We start from the raw sequence: 20,700 nt of genomic DNA on the forward strand, positions 1-20,700 counted from the left end.
AGGTAGTTGTTGTGAAATTGTTAGGTTAGATTACTCGTTGGATATTACTGCATTGTCAGAACTAGAAGCACAAGCATTTCGCTACACTCGCATTAACATCTGCTAACCATGTGCATGTGACAAATAAAATTTGATTTGATTTATAAAAATACCAATAGGCCTACCAGAGGGGATGGGGAAAACGTAGGCTATATGAACCCTCTTTTGGCCTACAAGTTTTAGTGGAAGCTCAACAGAATAGATCATGCCTGCCAAGAACAGCAACCTGGTCTCAGTCTTTCGTATTATTCTGTACGTGGAGACACTCCATTCGTATGATATGTTACGTTTCATATGGTATGTATTAATTTGTGGATGTCCATCACCCATTTCGTATGATATGTTATGAATTACAATTCCTATTAAATGTTACGAATTTTCCAAAACGTAGAATGTTACACATTTTCAATATGTAAATATGTTACAAATTTGCTAAACTAATGATATGTTACAATTTCTAGCTAGGTGCTAACGTTAGCTAGCTGGCTAATGTTAGCTAGGGCTGGGGTTAGGGTAAAGTTTAGGAGTTAGGTTAAAGGGTTAAGGTTAGGTTTAGCTAAAAAGGTTAAGGTTAGGTTTAGCTAAAAAGGTTAAGGTTAGAGGAAGGGTTAGCTAACATGCTAAGTAGTTGCAAAGAAGCAAAAAGTAGTAAGTAGTTAAAGTTGCTAAATACCTAAAATACTAAAGTTCTCCTGATGAGATTCGAACTTCCAATCTTTGGGTTGCTAGACGTTCGTGTTATACACCCACCCCGACTAACCATCCTACTTTTGTTTTTGCCTTAAGTAACCATTTGTCTTATCAACACTACTAAACGTAACATATCATACTAATGTTGGTGTCCCGGATTGGCATTTACTATTTTACGTCTAGTCTATGAGACCAGGCTGAGAACAGTGTTATTACAGTGGGGAGAACAAGTATTTGATACACTGCCGATTTTGCAGGTTTTCCTACTTACAAAGCATGTAGAGGTCTGTAATTTTTATCATAGGTACACTTCAACTGTGAGAGACGGAATCTAAAACAAAAATCCAGAAAATCACATTGTATGATTTTTAAGTAATTAATTAGCATTTTATTGCATGACATAAGTATTTGATCACCTACCAACCAGTAAGAATTCCGGCTCTCACAGACCTGTTAGTTTTTCTTTAAGAAGCCCTCCTGCTCTCCACTCATTACCTGTATTAACTGCACCTGTTTGAACTCGTTACCTGTATAAAAGACACCTGTCCACACACTCAATCAAACATACTCCAACCTCTCCATGGCCAAGACCAGAGAGCTGTGTAAGGACATCAGGGATAAAATTGTAGACCTGCACAAGGCTGGGATGGGCTACAGGACAATAGGCAAGCAGCTTGGTAAGAAGGCAACAACTGTTGGCGCAATTATTAGAAAATGGAAGAAGTTCAAGATGACGGTCAATCACCCTCGGTCTGGGGCTCCATGCAAGATCTCACCTCGTGGGGCATCAATGATCATGAGGAATGTGAGGGATCAGCCCAGAACTACACGGCAGGACCTGGTCAATGACCTGAAGAGAGCTGGGACCACAGTCTCAAAGAAAACCATTAGAAACACACTACGCCATCATGGATTAAAATCCTGCAGCGCACGCAAGGTCCCCCTGCTCAAGCCAGCGCATGTCCAGGCCCGTCTGAAGTTTGCCAATGACCATCTGGATGATCCAGAGGAGGAATGGGAGAAGGTCATGTGGTCTGATGAGACAAAAATAGAGCTTTTTGGTCTAAACTCCACTCGCCGTGTTTGGAGGAAGAAGAAGGATGAGTACAACCCCAAGAACACCATCCCAACCGTGAAGCATGGAGGTGGAAACATCATTCTTTGGGGATGCCTTTCTGCAATGGGGACAGGACGACTGCACCGTATTGAGGGGAGGATGGATGGGGCCATGTATTGCGAGATCTTGGCCAACAACCTCCTTCCCTCAGTAAGAGCATTGAAGATGGGTCGTGGCTGGGTCTTCCAGCATGACAACGACCCAAAACACACAGCCAGGGCAACTAAGTAGTGGCTCCGTAAGAAGCATCTCAAGGTCCTGGAGTGGCCTAGCCAGTCTCCAGACCTGAACCCAATAGAAAATCTTTGGAGGGAGCTGAAAGTCCGTATTGCCCAGCGACAGCCCCGAAACCTGAAGGATCTGGAGAAGTTCTGTATGGAGGAGTGGGCCAAAATCCCTGCTGCAGTGTGTGCAAACCTGGTCAAGAACTACAGGAAACGTATGATCTCTGTAATTGCAAACAAAGGTTTCTGTACCAAATATTAAGTTCTGCTTTTCTGATGTATCAAATACTTATGTCATGCAATAAAATGCAAATTAATTACTTAAAAATCATACAATGTGATTTTCTGGATTTTTGTTTTAGATTCCGTCTCTCACAGTTGAAGTGTACCTATGATAAAAATTACAAACCTCTACATGCTTTGTAAGTAGGAAAACCTGCATAATCGGCAGTGTATCAAATACTTGTTCTCCCCACTGTAGGCCTGCCTAGGCCTACCCTACAGGTAAAATATTAACGTTTTTGATTCAGATGTTAAATCTATATAACATTTTCCTGTCAATACAGTTACAGGTATTTTATGTTCCATGTCTTTACCTGCCTCTACGTCTTTATGTGCTCTCTTTCAAAAAGGCGCACTCACGCGCACAGATCGGAAATTGTCGGTCACCTTGGAGATGAGAAACATTGAAGAGGGTAGGTTACGACTGTCCCAGCCTTTACTTTCCACACACAAATTCTCAGCGAAGCACCCTCAATATATCTGTACAACTTTATATACGATTTAAGAAGCTTTGAGAGAAAAACGATGATTGCATAAACTGGCGCGAGGCACCTGTCGGACACATCCATGTTTTGCGCCTTCTGAATGTCTTGAGAAAGAAGACGCTCTGATTGTCCACCGGTCGACCCTGCAAGCAAAGGTAGAACGCGCCGGTGAAATTGTATCAATATACAAATGGCAAGATTCTGAAACTGCTGCATCCTATCTAATTCAGATATGATCTAATGTAATCGCATGTTTTCAAAACCCTATAGTATTTTTCTCTAAATAAAGAGTAGTCTAAGAATATGATGCCTTAAACCAATGTGGTTAAAAAAAGGGCCATCCTGGCATTATGATAATGATTTGCCTGGAAACCTGACGTTGGGCATAAATGAGAATTTAAACCAAAGTTTCCTCTCACATCTACAAGCCAGAATGTTTAATAACGTTACATTTTAACGTACAGTACTTTACCGGTTGTCTTTTGCAGTTGGTCGTTTTTGGCGGTAGGAATGAGACAATATACCCACAAAAATACAGTGCACTCTGGAAGTATTCAGACCCCCTTAACTTTTTCCACATTTTGTTACTTACAGCCTTATTCTAAAATGTATATTTTTTTCCTTCATCAATCTACACACAATACCCAATAATGACAAATCAAAAACAATTTATTTTTGGCAAACTCCAAGCAGGCTGTTTACTGAGTGGCTTCTGTCGGGCCACTCTACCATAAATGCCTGATTGGCGAAGTGCTGCAGAGATGGTTGTCCTTCTCGAAGGTTCTCCCATCTCCACAGAGGAACTCTGGAGCTCTTTTAGAGTGGCCATCAGGTTCTTGGTCAACTCCCTGACCAAGGCCCTTCTCCCCCGATTGCTCAGTTTGGCCAGGCAACCAGCTCTAGGAAGAGTCTTGGTGGTTCCAAACTTCTTCCATTTAAGAATGATGGAGGCCATGGTGTTCTTGGGGACCTTCGGTGCTCCAGACGTGTTGGTACCCTTCCCAGATCTGTGCCTCGACACAATCCTGTATTAGAGCTCTACGACAATGCCTTCGACCTCACGGCTTGGTTTTTGCTCTGACATGCACTGTCAACTGTGGGACCTTATATAGACAGATGTGTGCCTTTCCAAATCATGTTCAATCAATTGACTTTACCACAGGTGGACTCCAATCAAGTTCTAGAAACATCTCAAGGATGATCAATGGAAACAGGATGCACCTGAGCTCAATTTCAAGTCTCATAGCAAAGTGTCTAAATACTTATTTTTATTTAACTAGGCAAGTCAGTTAAGATCAAATTCATATTTACAATGACGGCCTAGGAACAGTGGGTTAACTGCCTTGTTCAGGGGCAGAACAACAGATTTTAACCTTGTCAGCTCGGGGATTCGATCCAGGAACCTTTCGGTAACCACAAAGCTACCTGCCGCCCCATGTAAAGAAGGTATTTCTGTTTTTTATTTTTAATACATTTGCAAACATCTCAAAAACTTTTTTCACTTTGTCATTCTTGGGTATTGTGTGTAGATTGATGAAGAAATATGTTTATTTAATCAATTTTAGAATAAGGCTGTAACGTAACAAAATGTGGAAAAAGTCAAGGGGTCTGAATACTTTCCGAATGCACTGTATATGTAACAATTTCAGTGATTTTACTGAGTTATAGTTCATATAAGGAAATCAGTCAATTGAAATAAAGTCATTAGGCCCTAATCTATGGATTTCACATGACTGGGCAGGGCGCAGCCATGGGTGGACTTGTGAGGGCATAGGCCCACCCACTGCGGAGCCAGGCCCAGCCAATCATCATTTTATTTTCCCCCTACAAAAAGGCTTTATTACAGACAAAAATACTCCTCAGTTTCATCAGCTGTCCGGGTAGCCGGTCTCAAATGATCCCGCCCACAGGTGAATAAGCCGGATGTCGTGTTCCTGGGCTGGCATGGTTACACATGGTCTGCGATTGTGAGGCCTGTTGGACGTACTACCAAATTCTCTAGGTGGCTTATGGTAGAGAAATTAACATTAAATTCTCTGGCAACAGCTCTGTTGGACATTCCTGCAGTCAGCATGCCAATTGCACGCGACCTCAACTTGAGACATCTGTGGCATTGTGTTGTGTGACAAAACTGCACAAAGTGCACCTGTGTAATGATCATGCTGTTTAATCAGCTTCTTGATAGGCCACACCTGTCAGATGGATGGATTATCTTGGCAAAGAAGAATTGCTCACTAATAGGGATGTTAACAAATTTCTGCACAACATTTTAGAGAAATAAGCTTTTTGTGCATTTGGACAATTTTTGGGATCTTTTATTTCAGCTCATGAAACATGGGACCAACACTTTACATGTTGTGTTTATATTTTTGTTCAGTATACATACATTTTTCAAAGCGCTGGTAGTGCCTTGAGATTTATATCACCTGAAGCATGCGCATAACCATGTAAACACATGCACAAAATCGGCAAGTACTGCTCAGGGATTAGTGCTTTATGATTAGTGTATTTTGAGGTCAGTTCTGTTTCGGTTCAATTATTAAAAAATAATCACTGTTTTGATTTCGGTTTAGATTATTCTTTTCAACATTAAATGCATTGTGCATTATGTGGGTTGAATGCTGTAACAAAACAGAATAAAACAATTAATGAAAGTTCCATGATGGTAATGACTGGCTATTACTGCTTATCAATTATTAACCATCATTTATTCAACTTTAATAAAGTATTTCAGTAGTTTTGTATATTATATTTGTTTTATTTAATTACTTTATTACTTAATTCCAAGTCACCTCATTTCTATAGAGCTGCTGCCTATGCTGTCTGGCAAAATCACTATTTTAGTAGTTTATCTCTGGAAAAACTCATTGAGCTCACTGAAAAAAAGAATAAAATGGAACTCAAATAATTTAACCTATGTCGGTCAATTAGATGTTTAAAAAACTTGTTTTTAAATGGTTAATCGCTCAGCACTATTGGCAGGTATGCATACGTCTAGTGCATGTATTTGTATGTTGTGCGCATGCTTCAGGTGATAGAAATCTGAAGGCACTACCTTCCCTCCCTTCTTATCCTCTCCTGGGAAGTCTGAAGGCACTACCTTCCCTCCCTCCTTATCCTCTCCTGGGAAGTCTGAAGGCACTACCTTCCCTCCCTCCTTATCCTCTCCTGGGAAGTCTGAAGGCACTACCTTCCCTCCCTTCTTATCCTCTCCTGGGAAGTCTGAAGGCACTACCTTCCCTCCCGTCTTATCCTCTCCTGGGAAGTCTGAAGGCACTACCTTCCCTCCCTTCTTATCCTCTCCTGGGAAGTCTGAAGGCACTACCTTCCCTCCCTTCTTATCCTCTCCTGGGAAGTCTGAAGGCACTACCTTCCCTCCCTTCTTATCCTCTCATGGGAAGTCTGTGCACAGCAGAGGAGGCTGGTTGGCTGAGCTATAGGAGGATGGCCTCATTATAATAGCAGGAATGGAATTAATGGAACAGTATCGAACACATGGAAACCGTATTTTTTTCTTCCGGTCCATTTGTTCCATTCCAGTCATTACAATGAGCCCATCCTTTTATCGCTCCTCCCACCTCCTCTGGTGGACAGGTGTCTGACAGATGGCTGCATGGCTAAGATCCTTCATGAACAGAATCAATGGGTATTGATTACACTGAAGCCCCAGTCAGTCTGTGACAGTGCTGTGCTGCTGTTTTGTTATTCCCCAGTGGCCACAGAGCTCACAGGGTTACTGCCTCTGTCTGAACTGTGTCTCACTACAACCTCTTCTAACTACACTGGATGTCTCCAACTGTTCTGCTAGGGCTACACTACAGGGAGCTGCTGCCTTCTGTCCTTTCATAAGGGTGTTTTTTATTTTTACCTACATTTAACTAGGCAAGTCAGTTAAGAACAAATTCTTATTTACAATGATGGCCTACACGGGCTAAAAACGGACAACGTTGGGCAATTTGTGCGCTGCCCTATGGGACTCCCAATTACGGCCGGATGTGATGCAGCCTGGGTGTGCAAAGAGGATGCTAATTACTGTACTTTGGCAGGTCTTACAGATGCCTTTGAGGAACTCTTTTAGAAGAAGTCAAGAGTGTCATATTGTGTTGTCTGTCATTAGATCAGAGGTGATGCCCAATGTATCCATGTTAATAAGCCACCGGCCTATGAGGATGTTGCACACTCCAAAGGTGTTGCATGATGCACAATATTGCCATTCTGAATGAAGGTTGGAGATACAGTGTGTTTTTATTGGGTGTTATAGTGTGTTTTTATTGGGTGTTCATTGGTGAACAGGTGTGATGGAAGCGGCCAGTACTTCCCTCAGAGATTACTGCCCTCCCTGGGAAGATGTGTCTCTGTCTGCCCCTCACAGAGACGATGGTCTACTGGTCACCCATGTCAACCAAACACAGGACTTACTGGTGAGCTGGTCAAGTTCTCTCTTGAAAAATACATTTTATCTCCATGAGAATAACCTGGATAAATAGTGTTTAGTCTTCCCTTGAAAGCATTTCATTGAACTGATTTGTAGTTTGTTTGTGTCTAATGTATAACCATTCAGATGCTGAATCCACAGTGTAATGGGGTAAATCTTGTTTGTGTCTTTATAGTTCTTTCTCCACGTTATTACTGCCTGTGTCGTCGCTGTCCGTGTTTTAGTCCGTATTGCCCCTGTCTGTCTGTAATGCTGTCTGTGTTTTAGTCCGTATTGCCCCTGTCTGTCTGTAATGCTGTTTGTGTTTTAGTCCGTATTGCCCCTGTCTGTCTGTAATGCTGTTTGTGTTTTAGTCCGTATTGCCCCTGTCTGTCTGTAATGCTGTTTGTGTTTTAGTCCGTATTGCCCCTGTCTGTCTGTAATGCTGTCTGTGTTTTAGTCCGTATTGCCCCTGTCTGTCTGTAATGCTGTCTGTGTTTTAGTCCGTATTGCCCCTGTCTGTCTGTAATGCTGTCTGTGTTTTAGTCCGTATTGCCCCTGTCTGTCTGTAATGCTGTCTGTGTTTTAGTCCGTATTGCCCCTGTCTGTCTGTAATGCTGTCTGTGTTTTAGTCCGTATTGCCCCTGTCTGTCTGTAATGCTGTCTGTGTTTTAGTCCGTATTGCCCCTGTCTGTCTGTAATGCTGTCTGTGTTTTAGTCCGTATTGCCCCTGTCTGTCTGTAATGCTGTCTGTGTTTTAGTCCGTATTGCCCCTGTCTGTCTGTAATGCTGTCTGTGTTTTAGTCCGTATTGCCCCTGTCTGTCTGTAATGCTGTCTGTGTTTTAGTCCGTATTGCCCCTGTCTGTCTGTAATGCTGTCTGTGCTATAGGCCTACCTTATGTCTTAGTCTGTATCCCTCTAAATGTTTCTATGTACAGTATATAGTACTAAGGCTTACTTTATGTCTGTAGTACCGAGCCTAAGAGTATATCTGTACTCTACCTTACTTTCTGGGCTCCTGTCTGTAGTTGTGAGCCTCAGAGTGTATCTGTCCTCTACCTTACTGTCTGTGCTCCTCTCTGTAACCCAGAGGTCACAGGGTCAGGCTGCGGAGTGGAAGAGCTCCTCTGATTGGCTCCTGACCCACAGTCTCTACAGCTCCGGCCTCTCCCTCTCAACACTCCTCTCACACAGGACCACCAAGATCAGGTAAGTGTGTGTGACAGGGGCCAGCTTTACATATCTGGGCCCATATTCACAAAGAGTATCAGAGTAGAACTGCTGATCTAGGATCAGTTTTGACTTAAATCATAATGAAAAAGAGCAGGGACCTGATACTAGATCTTTTACACTGAGACGCTTTGTTAATACGTGTCCAGGTCCCTAGCACGCCTAGCTCGTTCCATGTTACAAATGCCCTATGCACCTCCACCCAACTTATCCCATCTGGGCAGTTATTGCCTGAGCAAGGCTGCCTGAACGGCTACGTGTGAACTATGACCTAATAGCAGTTGCCCTTGTTCCCTGCTCTGACCTCTCTGTGTTGGTGGCAGTGCTGGGGAGGACGGAGGCCTCAGCAGACAGCTGGAGATCACTGCTGCAGCACTCATTCACTTTGACTTCCAGCTGTACCAGTGAGTACTTCTCTCTTAACACACACACACACACACACACACACACACACACACACACACACACACACACACACACATGCGTGCAAACTCACACACACACACACACACACACTGGCATGTGGTGCCACGCACGCACAGGCACACATACACACACTGGCATGCACCCACGCAGGCATGCAAGCACACACACACACACACAAAACAAGTGCTGTCACCCACACACACACAGCTGCAACCGTGACTGCCACTGTTTGTGATAATGAACGTGTTGTTTGGACTCTACAGGGCCATTGAGCTGTACCATGGCAGAATAAGATGGCTGAACCAAGGAAGTATGAAGGTATGTCATAGTAGATCTTCTTCATCATCATCATCATATACAGTATATAACTATTGCTATACAACCTAAAGTGTCCAGAGTGACAGTTTAACTGTGCCATTCCCCTGTGTGTGTGGCAGGTGTTTGGGCTGGTGAAGGGGTCCAGAGTAGGGGTCATAGTTGACACCTCAGATGTTAACTGCACCAAGGACAGACTGCCAGATCTACAGAGGAACCTCCTGGTAAGATAGATAGACATTTAAACCACTGGTTTCACCTCATCATTTACTGGTGAGATAGATATACATTTAGACCCCTGGTTTCGCCCAGCGATGTTTATAAACCCTGGATGACTGACAGGGGACGGTGTAATAAAGCTACCATGCAGCCATCTTGATACTCCTCCTCCCTTGTAAAAAAGATTTTGGAAGCTATAAAAATGCATTTATTCATGTCTAGATTAGTTTTTGACATGTTTATTATATTACAGACTAGAGGTTGACCGATTAATCGGAATGGCCGATTAATTAGGGCCGATTTCAAGTTTTCATAACAATCGGAAATCGGTATTTTTGGACACTGATTTGGCCCGATTTTTACACCTTTATTTAAACTAGGCAAGTCAGTTAAGAACACATTCTTATTTTCAATTACGGCCAATTACGGTGGGTTAACTGCCTTGTTCAGGGGCAGAACGACAGATTTTTACCTTGTCAGCTCGGGGATTCAATCTTGCAACCTTACGGTTAACTAGTCCAACGCTCTAACCACCTGCTTTACATTGCACTCCATGAGGAGCCTGCCTGTTACGTGAATGCAGTAAGAAGCCAAGGTAAGTTGCTAGCTAGCATTAAACTTATCCTATAAAAAACAATCAATCAATCAATCAATCATAATCACTAGTTAACTACACATGGTTGATGATATTACTAGTTTATCTAGCGTGTCCTGCGTTGCATATAATCGATGCGGTGCACATTCGTGAAAAAGGACTGTCGTTGCTCCAACATGTACCTAACCATAAACATCAATGCCTTTCTTAAAATCAATACACAGAAGTATATATTTTTAAACCTGCATATTTAGCTAAAAGAAATCCAGGTTTGCAGGCAATATTAACCAGGTGGAATTGTGTCACTTCTCTTGCATTCATTGCACGCAGAGTCAGGGTATATGGAACAGTTTGGGCCGCCTGGCTCGTTGCGAACTAATTTGCCAGAATTTTACGTAATTATGACATAACATTGTATTTAGACAAAGAATATTTAGACTTATGGATGCCACCCGTTAGATAAAATACGGAACGGTTCCGTATTTCACTGAAAGAATAAACGTTTTGTTTTCGAGATGATAGTTTCTGGATTCGACCATATTAATGACCTAAGGCTCGTATTTCTGTGTGTTATTATGTAATAATTAAGTCTATGATTTGATAGAGCAGTCTGACTGAGCGATGGTAGGCACCAGCAGGCTCGTAAGCATTCATTCAAACAGCACTTTCGTGCGTTTTGCCAGCAGCTCTTTGCAATGCTTCAAGCATTGCGCTGTTTATGACTTCAAGCCTATCAACTCCCGAGATTAGGCTGGTGTAACCGATGTGAAATGGCTAGCTAGTTAGCGGGGTGCGCACTAATAGCGTTTCAAACGTCACTCGCTCTGAGACTTGGAGTACTTGTTCCCCTTGCTCTGCAAGGGCCGAGGCTTTTGTGGAGCGATGGGTAACGCTACTTCGAGGGTGGCTGTTGTCGATGTGTTCCTGGTTCGAGCCCAGGTAGGAGCGAGGAGAGGGACGAAACCTATACTGTTACACTGGCAATACTAAAGTGCCTATAAGAACATCCAATAGTCAAAGGTATATGAAATACAAATCGTATAGAGAGAAATAGTTCTATAATTCATATAATAACTACAACCTAAAACTTCTTACCTGGGAATATTGAAGACTCATGTTAAAAGGAACCACCAGCTTTCATATGTTCTCATGTTCTCAGCAAGGAACTTAAACGTTAGCTTTCTTACATGGCACATATTGCACTTTTACTTTCTTCTCCAACACTTTGTTTTTGCATTATTTAAACCAAATTGAACATGTTTCATTATTTATTTGAGCCTAAATAGATTTTATTGATGTATTATATTAAGTTAAAATAATTGTTAATTCAGTATTGTTGTAATTGTCATTATTACAAATAAAAATAAAAAGTCGGCCGATTAATCGGTATCGGCTTTTTTTGGTCCTCCAATAATCGGTATCGGCGTTGAAAAATCATAATCGGTCGACCTCTATTACAGACACTTTAATGCATATTATTATATTATGTGAGCTAAACATACAAATAAAAACAAATATTTAAAAAATGACCTTAAAGTATTTCTTTAGAGAATAATAATATTAGTGTCCTCACTACAACACAAACATTCTTAAATACATGTAATTTTGTCCTTGAAACATTTAATTGAAATACTGTAGCATTCCATTCATTCCTATGGAGGACTGCTCCTACAAAGGAGTACTAATATGGCCGACCAGTGGCTTCAAAGCCTCTCAATGGCCAATATATTGCATCAGCAATCCAGAGTTTGTATACATCATTGGTTTCACTTCATCGTTTACTGGTAAGATGAATAGATATTTAAACCCCTGGTTTCACCTCATCATTTACTTCATTTACTATAGGCTTTGTCTCTCAGCAAGCATTGAATGTGTGTGTGTTTATGTGTGTATGTTTGTGTGTGTGTGTGTGTGTGTCAGTCTCTGATAGAAGAGCAGCTCAGCTGTAAGCGTCAGCTGTACCTGATGTCCTGTGGTACTGAGACCAGCAGCCTTTGGGACGGCCCCAGAGACGTCGACACCTTCAGGTGAGAAGTCCTAAGAGAGGTCATCGAGGTCATAACATTGTGCTTTAAAGGTGTATCCCATAACCTTTTTGTCCCCTGTGGCCATCAGACTGAATGCTGAAATAATCCATGCTCAAATACACACATACACACACCATTTAGGCATAGCCGCGGGAAGTAGGGTGCTGAGGGTGCTGCAGAACCCACTGAAAAATCGGAATATGTTTTGTTGTTGTTGAAAAAATATATATTATAAAAAATATAATTTAGAAAAATCTGAAAAGTACTGCCTTTAATAGTCCTGTATTAGCGGACCGATATATCAGTCAGCAGCGTGGGCAACGCTTTTTTCCAGCCCCTCCCCCAAACTACTTCCTGTGGCTATGCATTTAGGTACCCCGTCAGCCTGCCAAGTAGTTTTCTTTAACCAGAAAGGAAACTACAGATTGCACCTTTGACCCAGAGGGGTGACAGGCATATTATTTTTAACCACAAAATAGTCCACTCTAGAATTCCAGTTGTTCACCATTGAGAGGATATTATAGCTGACATGTATCCCTCAAGTGTTTTGGTGGTGTCACGTTCCTGACCTATTTTATGTTATTTTTGTATATGTTTAGTTGGTCAGGGCGTGAGTTGGGGTGGGCATTGTATGTTTTGTGTTTAGATCACTGTTAATCAGCCTTATATGGTTCTCAATCAGAGACAGGTGGTTTACGTTTTCCTCTGATTGGGAACCATATATAGGCTGGCTGTTCACACTGTTTGTTTGTGGGTGATTGTCTCCTGTGTTTGTGTCTGCGCACCACACGGGATTGTTTCGGTTGTATTTCGTTTTGATGTAGTCTGTTTCCTGCTCGTGTGTTCTTCCTGTCGTTATGTAAGTTCCATGTTCAGGTTTCGTCTACATTGTCCGTTTGTTATTTTGTATCATTTCTAAAGTATAGTTCGTGTCAGTGTTCGTTTTGTTCAATAAATTCATTATGTCATCACACCTCGCTGCGCATTGGTCTACCGATCCTTCTCTCCTCTCCTCGTCCGAGGAAGAGGAGGACGACACCCGTTACAGAATCACCCACCAACCTAGGACCAAGCGGCGGGGGAGAGCTCAACAGAGCAATCAGGACTCGTGGACTTGGGAACAGATCTTGGAAGGAAAAGGACACTGGGCGCACATTGGGGAATATCGCCGCGCTCGTGAGGAGATGGAGGCAGCGAGAGCCCAACAGCGGTGGTATGAGGAGGCAGCAAGGAGACGTGGCTGGAAGCCTGAAAAGCCCGTGAGTACTACCCAAAAATTTCTTGGGGGGGGAGCTAAGAGGTAGTGGGCCAAGGGCAGGTAGGAGACCTGCGCCCACTTCTCAGGCTAACCGTGGAGAGCGGAAGTACGGGCAGACACCGTGTTACGCAGTAGAGCGCACGGTGTCTCCTGTACGTGTGCATAGCCCGGTGCGGGTTATTCCACCTCCCCGCACTGGTAGGGCTAGATTGGGCATTGAGCCAGGTGTCATGAGGCCGGCTCAACGCGTCTGGTCTCCAGTGCGTCTCCTCGGGCCGGCATACATGGCACCTGCCTTACGCATGGTTTCCCCGGTTCGCCTACATAGCCCGGTGCGGGTTATTCCACCTCCCCGCACTGGTCGGGCGACCGGGAGCATTCAACCAGGTAAGGTTGGGCAGGCTCAATGCTCAAGAGAGCCAGTACGCCTGCACGGTCCGGTATTTCCGGTGCCACCTCCCCGCCCCAGCCTAGTACCAACAGTGCCTACACCACGCACCAGGCTTCCAGTGCGTTTTCAGAGCCCTGTTCCTCCTCCACGCACTCTGCCTATGGTGCGTGTCTCCAGCCCAGTGCCTCCAGTTCCGGCACCACGCACTAAGCCACCTGTGCGTCTCCAGAGCCCTGTACACACTGTTTCTTCTCCCCGTACTAATCCTGATGTGCGTGCCCTCAGCCCGGTGCCACCAGTGCCGGTACCACGCACCAGGCCTAGAGTGCGCCACAAGAGTCCAGTGTGCCCTGTTGTTGTTCCCCGTACTAGCCTGAAGGTGCGTGTCCTTAGCCCGGTACCTCCAGTTCCGGTACCACGCACCAGGCCTATAGTGCGTCTCAGCCGGCCAGAGTCTGCCGTCTGCCCAGCGGCGCCTGAACTGCCCGTCTGCCCAGCGGCGCCTGAACTGCCCGTCTGCCCAGCGGCGCCTGAACTGCCCGTCTGCCCAGCGGCGCCTGAACTGCCCGTCTGCCCAGCGGCGCCTGAACTGCCCGTCTGCCCAGCGGCGCCTGAACTGCCCGTATGCCCAGCGGCGCCTGAACTGCCCGTCTGCCATACGCCGTCTGAACTGTCCGTCTGCCATGAGCCTGCAAAGCCGCCCGTCTGCCATGAGCCTGCAAAGCCGCCCGTCTGCCATGAGCCTACAGAGCCGTCCGCCAGACAGGAGCCGCTAGAGCCGTCCGCCAGACAGGAGCCGCTAGAGCCGTCCGCCAGACAGGATCAGCCAGAGCCTTCCGCCAGACCGGATCAGCCAGAGCCTTCCGCCAGACCGGATCAGCCAGAGCCTTCCGCCAGACCGGATCAGCCAGAGCCTTCCGCCAGACCGGATCAGCCAGAGCCTTCCGCCAGACCGGATCAGCCAGAGCCTTCCGCCAGACCGGATCAGCCAGAGCCTTCCGCCAGACCGGATCAGCCAGAGCCTTCCGCCAGACCGGATCAGCCAGAGCCTTCCGCCAGACCGGATCAGCCAGAGCCTTCAGCGAGCCATGACCGTCCAGAGCCGTCAGCGAGCCATGACCGTCCAGAGCCGTCAGCGAGCCATGACCGTCCAGAGCCGTCAGCGAGCCATGACCGTCCAGAGCCGTCAGCGAGCCATGACCGTCCAGAGCCGTCAGCGAGCCATGACCGTCCAGAGCCGTCAGCGAGCCATGACCGTCCAGAGCCGTCAGCCAGCCATGACCGTCCAGAGCCGTCAGCCAGCCATGACCGTCCAGAGCCGTCAACCAGCCAAGAGCGTCCAGAGCCAGCCAGCCAGGATCCGCCAGTCATTCTGGTGTTGCCCCTCATTCTGGTGTTGCCCCTCATTCCGGTGTTGCCCCTCATTCCGGTGCTGCTCCTTATCCTGGTGATGCCCCTTAATTTAGGTGGGGTTATTTGGAGGGTGGTCATAGTGGGGAGGCTACAGAAGCGGGGATTGATTATGGTGGGGTGGGAACCACGCCCGGAGCCTAAGCCACCACCGTGGTCAGATGCCCACCCAGACCCTCCCCTAGACTTTTTGGTGGTGCGTTCGGAGTACGCACCTTGAGGGGGGGGTTATGTCACGTTCCTGACCTATTTTATGTTATTTTTGTATATGTTTAGTTGGTCAGGGCGTGAGTTGGGGTGGGCATTGTATGTTTTGTGTTTAGATCACTGTTAATCAGCCTTATATGGTTCTCAATCAGAGACAGGTGGTTTACGTTTTCCTCTGATTGGGAACCATATATAGGCTGGCTGTTCACACTGTTTGTTTGTGGGTGATTGTCTCCTGTGTTTGTGTCTGCGCACCACACGGGATTGTTTCGGTTGTATTTCGTTTTGATGTAGTCTGTTTCCTGCTCGTGTGTTCTTCCTGTCGTTATGTAAGTTCCATGTTCAGGTTTCGTCTACATTGTCCGTTTGTTATTTTGTATCATTTCTAAAGTATAGTTCGTGTCAGTGTTCGTTTTGTTCAATAAATTCATTATGTCATCACACCTCGCTGCGCATTGGTCTACCGATCCTTCTCTCCTCTCCTCGTCCGAGGAAGAGGAGGACGACACCCGTTACAGGTGGGATAAAATACTATTCTTTTTCAGATGTTGCTATAGTATCCATAAAAAGCTGCCCAGTCACTTTAGCTCAAGTTCCATGATAATATCAGAGGACTGGATGTTGATGTAACAGCATGGCGCTGGAGGGGAGAGGCCTGCTGGACTGTCTCACGGCCTTTGTGTGTGTGTCCCTGCAGTCTCACGGACCTAACCCAGCACAACGCCCACTGTTTATTTCAGCTCGCTCCTGCGTTTATTTTCATTAGGGTATAATGTCTATTTTAATATGCTTCTTATGCCTCTTGTGTTATTTTAGATGAGTCATTTGGGAATGCGTGTGTATATGCGAGAACAGTTTGTGCCTGTGTTAGTAGAGGAAGACACACACACACACACCACACCACACCACACCACACCACACACACACACACACACACACACACACACACACACACACACACACACACACACACACACACACACACAGGGAAGAGTGAGGGACAGTGAGAGCTCCTGTGCACTGTTCTGTGGTGACTGACTGGCTGTATTCAACATCAATGCCAAAGAATACAAACAGAATGTGTTTTCAGACTGAACACTTTAGTATCTATTAGTGTAAATAAATGTTAAGCGTTCCATCTTTTAATACCCTCATAGATCATCACTCATTCCTACAGTTAAGTGTATCTGTGCTTTAAAAAAACAGTCCATTCCTACACTGGTTTGTGAAAACATAAACTGTGTATAGTTTGGGGGACGCCCATATTTTCAGGTAGAGTAATACACTCATGTTTCCTCAATGAAATAGCACAACATACAGTTGATCTAGTACTGTAGTAGGTAATAGAGCTACAGTGTTGGGTTAGTATGGGTTAGAATACAAATAGATCAAATACAAAGAAGTTCTGTGTGAAACGTCCGTATACACACTTAATGCTAGTTTTTTGTTGTTGTTCTTATTGTTGTAAGTATATACAGTTGAAGTCGGAAGTTTACATACACCTTAGCAAAATACATTTAAACTCAGTTTTTCACAATTCCTGACATTTAATCCTAGTAAAAATTCCCTGTCTTAGGTCAGTTAGGATCACCACTTTATTTTAAGAATGTGAAATGTCAGAATAATAGTAGAGAGAATGATTTATTTCAGCTTTTATTTCTTTCATCACATTCCCAGTAGGTCACAAGTTTACATACACTCAATTAGTATTTGGTAGTATTGCCTTTAAATTGTTTAACTTGGGTCAAACGTTTCGGATAGCCTTCCACAAGCTTCCCACAATAAGTTGGGTTTATTTTGGTCTATTCCTCCTGACAGAGCTGGTGTAACTGAGTCAGGTTGCAGGCCTCCTTGCTCGCACACGCTTTTTCAGTTCTGCACACAAATGTTCTATAGGATTGAGGTCAGGGCTTTGCGATGGCCACTCCAATACCTTGACTTTGTTGTCCTTAAGCCATTTTGCCACAACTTTGGAAGTATGCTTGGGGTCATTGTCCATTTGGAAGACCCATTTGTGACCAAGCTTTAACTTCCTGACTGATGTCTTGAGATGTTGCTTCAATATATCCACATAATTTTCCAACCTCATGATGCCATCTATTTTGTGAAGTGCACCAGTCCCTCCTGCAGCAAAGCACACCCACAACATGATGCTGCCACCCCTGTGTTTCACGGTTGAGATGGTGTTCTTCAGCTTGCAAGCCTCCCCCTTTTTCCTCCAAACATAAAATTATGGTCATTATGGCCAAACAGTTCTATTTTTGTTTTATCAGACCAGAGGACATTTCTCCAAAAAGTACGATCTTTGTCCCCATGTGCAGATGCAAACCGTAGTCTGGCTTTTTTATGGCGGTTTTGGAGCAGTGGCTTCTTCCTTGCTGAACGGCATTTCAGGTTATGTCGATAAAGGACTTGTTTTACTGTGGATATAGATACGTTTGTACCTGTTTCCTCCAGCATCTTCACAAGGTCCTTTGCTGTTGTTCTGGGATTGATTTGCACTTTTCGCACCAAAGTACGTTTATCTCTGAGACAGAACGCGTCTCCTTCCTGAGCGGTATGACGGCTGCGTGGTCCCATGTTGTTTATACTTGCGTACTATTGTTTGTACAGATGAACCTTCAGGCGTTTGGAAATTGCTCCCAAGGATGAACCAGACTTGTGGAGGTCTACAATTTTGTTTCTGAAGTTTTGGCTGATTTCTTTTGATTTTCCCATGATGTCAAGCAAAGAGGCACTGAGTTTGAAGGTAGGCCTTGAAATACATCCACAGGTACACCTCCAATTGACACAAATTATGTCAATTAGCCTACCAGAAGCTTCTAAAGCCATGACATCAATTTATGGAATTTTCCAAGCTGTTTAAAGGCACAGTCAACATATTGTATGTAAACTTTTGACCCACTGGAATTGTGATACAGTGAATTATAAGTGAAATAATCTGTCTGTAAACAATTGTTGGAAAAATGACTTGCGTCATGCACAAAGTAGATGTCCTAACCGACTTGCCAAAAATATAGTTTGTTAACAAGAAATTTGTGGAGTGGTTGTTAAACGAGTTTGAATGACTCCAAACTAAGTGTATGTAAACTGCTGACTTCAAATGTATGTCTTTCCATCCTTTTATCCATTTATCAATATGTTTTAGATAGAGCTATACCATTAGTGTGTTCATGGATTTCAGTTTGTATTGACTGCTGTGTGGGTGTAATTGAACATGAACTTGAACTAGACCTAAACTGCTAGTTTCTGTAGGCTGACTCGTTTTCAGTGGATCTGTTTAGGCTGCCTTCTACAGTAGATTGTGTCTCTGTGGCCTGTTCTCTCTCTCCAGACTGCAGGAGGCTTGTGGCTGGGTGGATGAGCTGGGAGCCAGGGGGGGATGTAACCTCCTCCAGGCCCTCAAGAGAGGCCTTGGCCTGGGCTGCACTCAGCTTGACTCCCTGGTCATCGTCCTGGGCTCCAGGTGAATCAACTTCAACAGGACAGTGATGTAGTGGGACTGATAATGAAAGTACAGCAATAACTACATTGGGTTGTACACTATCTACACATTGGGTTGTATTATGTATTATGAATGGACTAATCAGAGAGCAGCGCTAGGATGACCAATCAGAGAGCAGGTGTATGACAATGTCATTATTATTATCATGTCATTTTTAAGGAACAAATCAGAGGGCAGGGTTATGATGACCAATCAGAGAGAAGGGTTATGACGATCTTATGATGAAAGGACCAATCAGATAGCGGGGTTATGATGTCATTGTGCGGGTACCAATCAGAGAGTGGGGTTATGACGATGTCATTATAAAGAGACCGATCAGAAAGCAGGGTTATTCTTACACATAACAAGTAACAAGTCCCCTGTGTTTGATGATAGTACCTCCTCCTCTAACTTCTCTCCTTTCCTCTCTCTAGCCCTGACCAGACCTCAGATGTCCTCTCTGATTACGTAGGACAAAGCATTTTGGGAAGGGCGTTGTTGATCCATGTGGTGTCCTACTGTAGCATTAGCCCTCTGACCATTGTGAGTCAAACTGCTGGACCTTCAGGTCACCAACAATCATGTGTTTTTATTAATAGAGAGACAGATTTACTCAACTTTCTAACCTGTGAAAAGTTTGGTCAATGATTCACTGTGTCTCTGCCTCAAACAGGCAACCGTAAAGAGACTAGCTGAAGTTACACGGGGACGCCACCACATCTTCTCAGCTTCCCTGGTAACCTGTCTGTCCTGACTGTGCTATTTGGGTTTGTGTTTTAGTGTGTTGTGGTCAAAAAATAACTTTCCCTGCTGTTTGTGTGTGTGGTGTGTGTCTGTGTGTGTATCAGGGTGTAGTGGACAGCAGTACAGATGTGGAGCTGCTGTGGACAGAGATCAAGGCAGCCAGAGAGCTGCTGGGACACACTGAGGCCCTGCGTCAGGGACGGCTGGGGGAGATGAATGTCACTGTGGTGGGACAACAGGTGAATGGACTCTGTGTGTGTGTGTCAGTGCTGGTGTCTGTGTGTACAGCATTTTTCTTGAACATCTAACATAAACCTTTTAGTGAATCTTTCCTCTTACTGTACTCCCCCAGATTTCCACAGAGTTGGACAGCTTTTCACTCTCTCCTTCGCTCCCCAGACCACCCAATCACAATGTCCCCCTGAGCATCAAGCCCCCAGGTGTCCTGCCCAGCTCCTCGGCTGATTGGCTGAGGAACCATGGACTGAAAGGTAAGTGCTCTAGGTAGAAGTTACACATAGGCACAGATCTAGAATCAGCTTACCCACTTTCATCCTAACCTTAACCATTAAAAAGGAACAATGCAAAACTGACCATAGATCCGTGTTAAAGTCAACTTCATCCTACTCTAAAAGTAACTGTGGCAACCAAGTATTGATTCCAAAAGCCATTGGCCATGACAACAATAGATTCATATTGAAACTGAATGAAGCCTCTGTCCTAAACTCTGATGTTGGATGTATTAGCAAATCCTCTCTCTGCCTGTAGCTAAGAGACTGGGGCTGTACCAGGTTCTGTCTCCCAATGCCTATTCTCTACTGGAGGGGTTTGTTCCTATCCTGAACAAGACTGTCAGCTCAACAGTCCATGAGGTACTACTGTCTATCTCTTCTTTCTTCGTTCTCCTTCTAGACTGTTTTCTTTTCTCCTTCTCTTGTAATGGCCCAACAGTCGATGGTTCATGAGGTATCACTGACTGGCTCTTTTTATCTTCTGCACACACAGTGCTTTCTCTCATTTTCTTCTGGCTCTTCTTTTTGTGGCCAGGTCACAGTACAGGATGTACCACTCTGTCAATCCCTCTATCCCTTTCTTTCTTTCTTTCTCTTTCCTTTTCTTTCTTATCTCCCTGTCTTTTGATG

General features: G+C 44.5%; 1 protein-coding gene across 1 annotated transcript in view; it reads left to right on the forward strand.

Annotated features, from left to right (window-relative positions):
* The first annotated feature begins 2,754 nt into the window (after nucleotides 1-2,754).
* vwa3a (von Willebrand factor A domain containing 3A) overlaps nucleotides 2,755-20,700 on the forward strand; it is a 38,892-nt gene continuing 20,946 nt past the window's right edge. Inside the window, exons 1-13 of the mRNA XM_071396718.1 lie at nucleotides 2,755-2,992; nucleotides 7,131-7,258; nucleotides 8,343-8,461; nucleotides 8,806-8,886; nucleotides 9,172-9,226; nucleotides 9,346-9,447; nucleotides 11,958-12,064; nucleotides 18,665-18,796; nucleotides 19,249-19,357; nucleotides 19,488-19,550; nucleotides 19,663-19,797; nucleotides 19,911-20,049; nucleotides 20,327-20,430. Coding sequence (XP_071252819.1) covers nucleotides 7,136-7,258; nucleotides 8,343-8,461; nucleotides 8,806-8,886; nucleotides 9,172-9,226; nucleotides 9,346-9,447; nucleotides 11,958-12,064; nucleotides 18,665-18,796; nucleotides 19,249-19,357; nucleotides 19,488-19,550; nucleotides 19,663-19,797; nucleotides 19,911-20,049; nucleotides 20,327-20,430 — 1,269 coding nt within the window. The 5' untranslated portion in view covers nucleotides 2,755-2,992; nucleotides 7,131-7,135. The remainder of the gene's footprint in view (nucleotides 2,993-7,130; nucleotides 7,259-8,342; nucleotides 8,462-8,805; nucleotides 8,887-9,171; nucleotides 9,227-9,345; nucleotides 9,448-11,957; nucleotides 12,065-18,664; nucleotides 18,797-19,248; nucleotides 19,358-19,487; nucleotides 19,551-19,662; nucleotides 19,798-19,910; nucleotides 20,050-20,326; nucleotides 20,431-20,700) is intronic.

Source organism: Salvelinus alpinus, chromosome 1, assembly GCF_045679555.1.
Source record: "Salvelinus alpinus chromosome 1, SLU_Salpinus.1, whole genome shotgun sequence".
Lineage (NCBI taxonomy): Eukaryota > Metazoa > Chordata > Actinopteri > Salmoniformes > Salmonidae > Salvelinus > Salvelinus alpinus.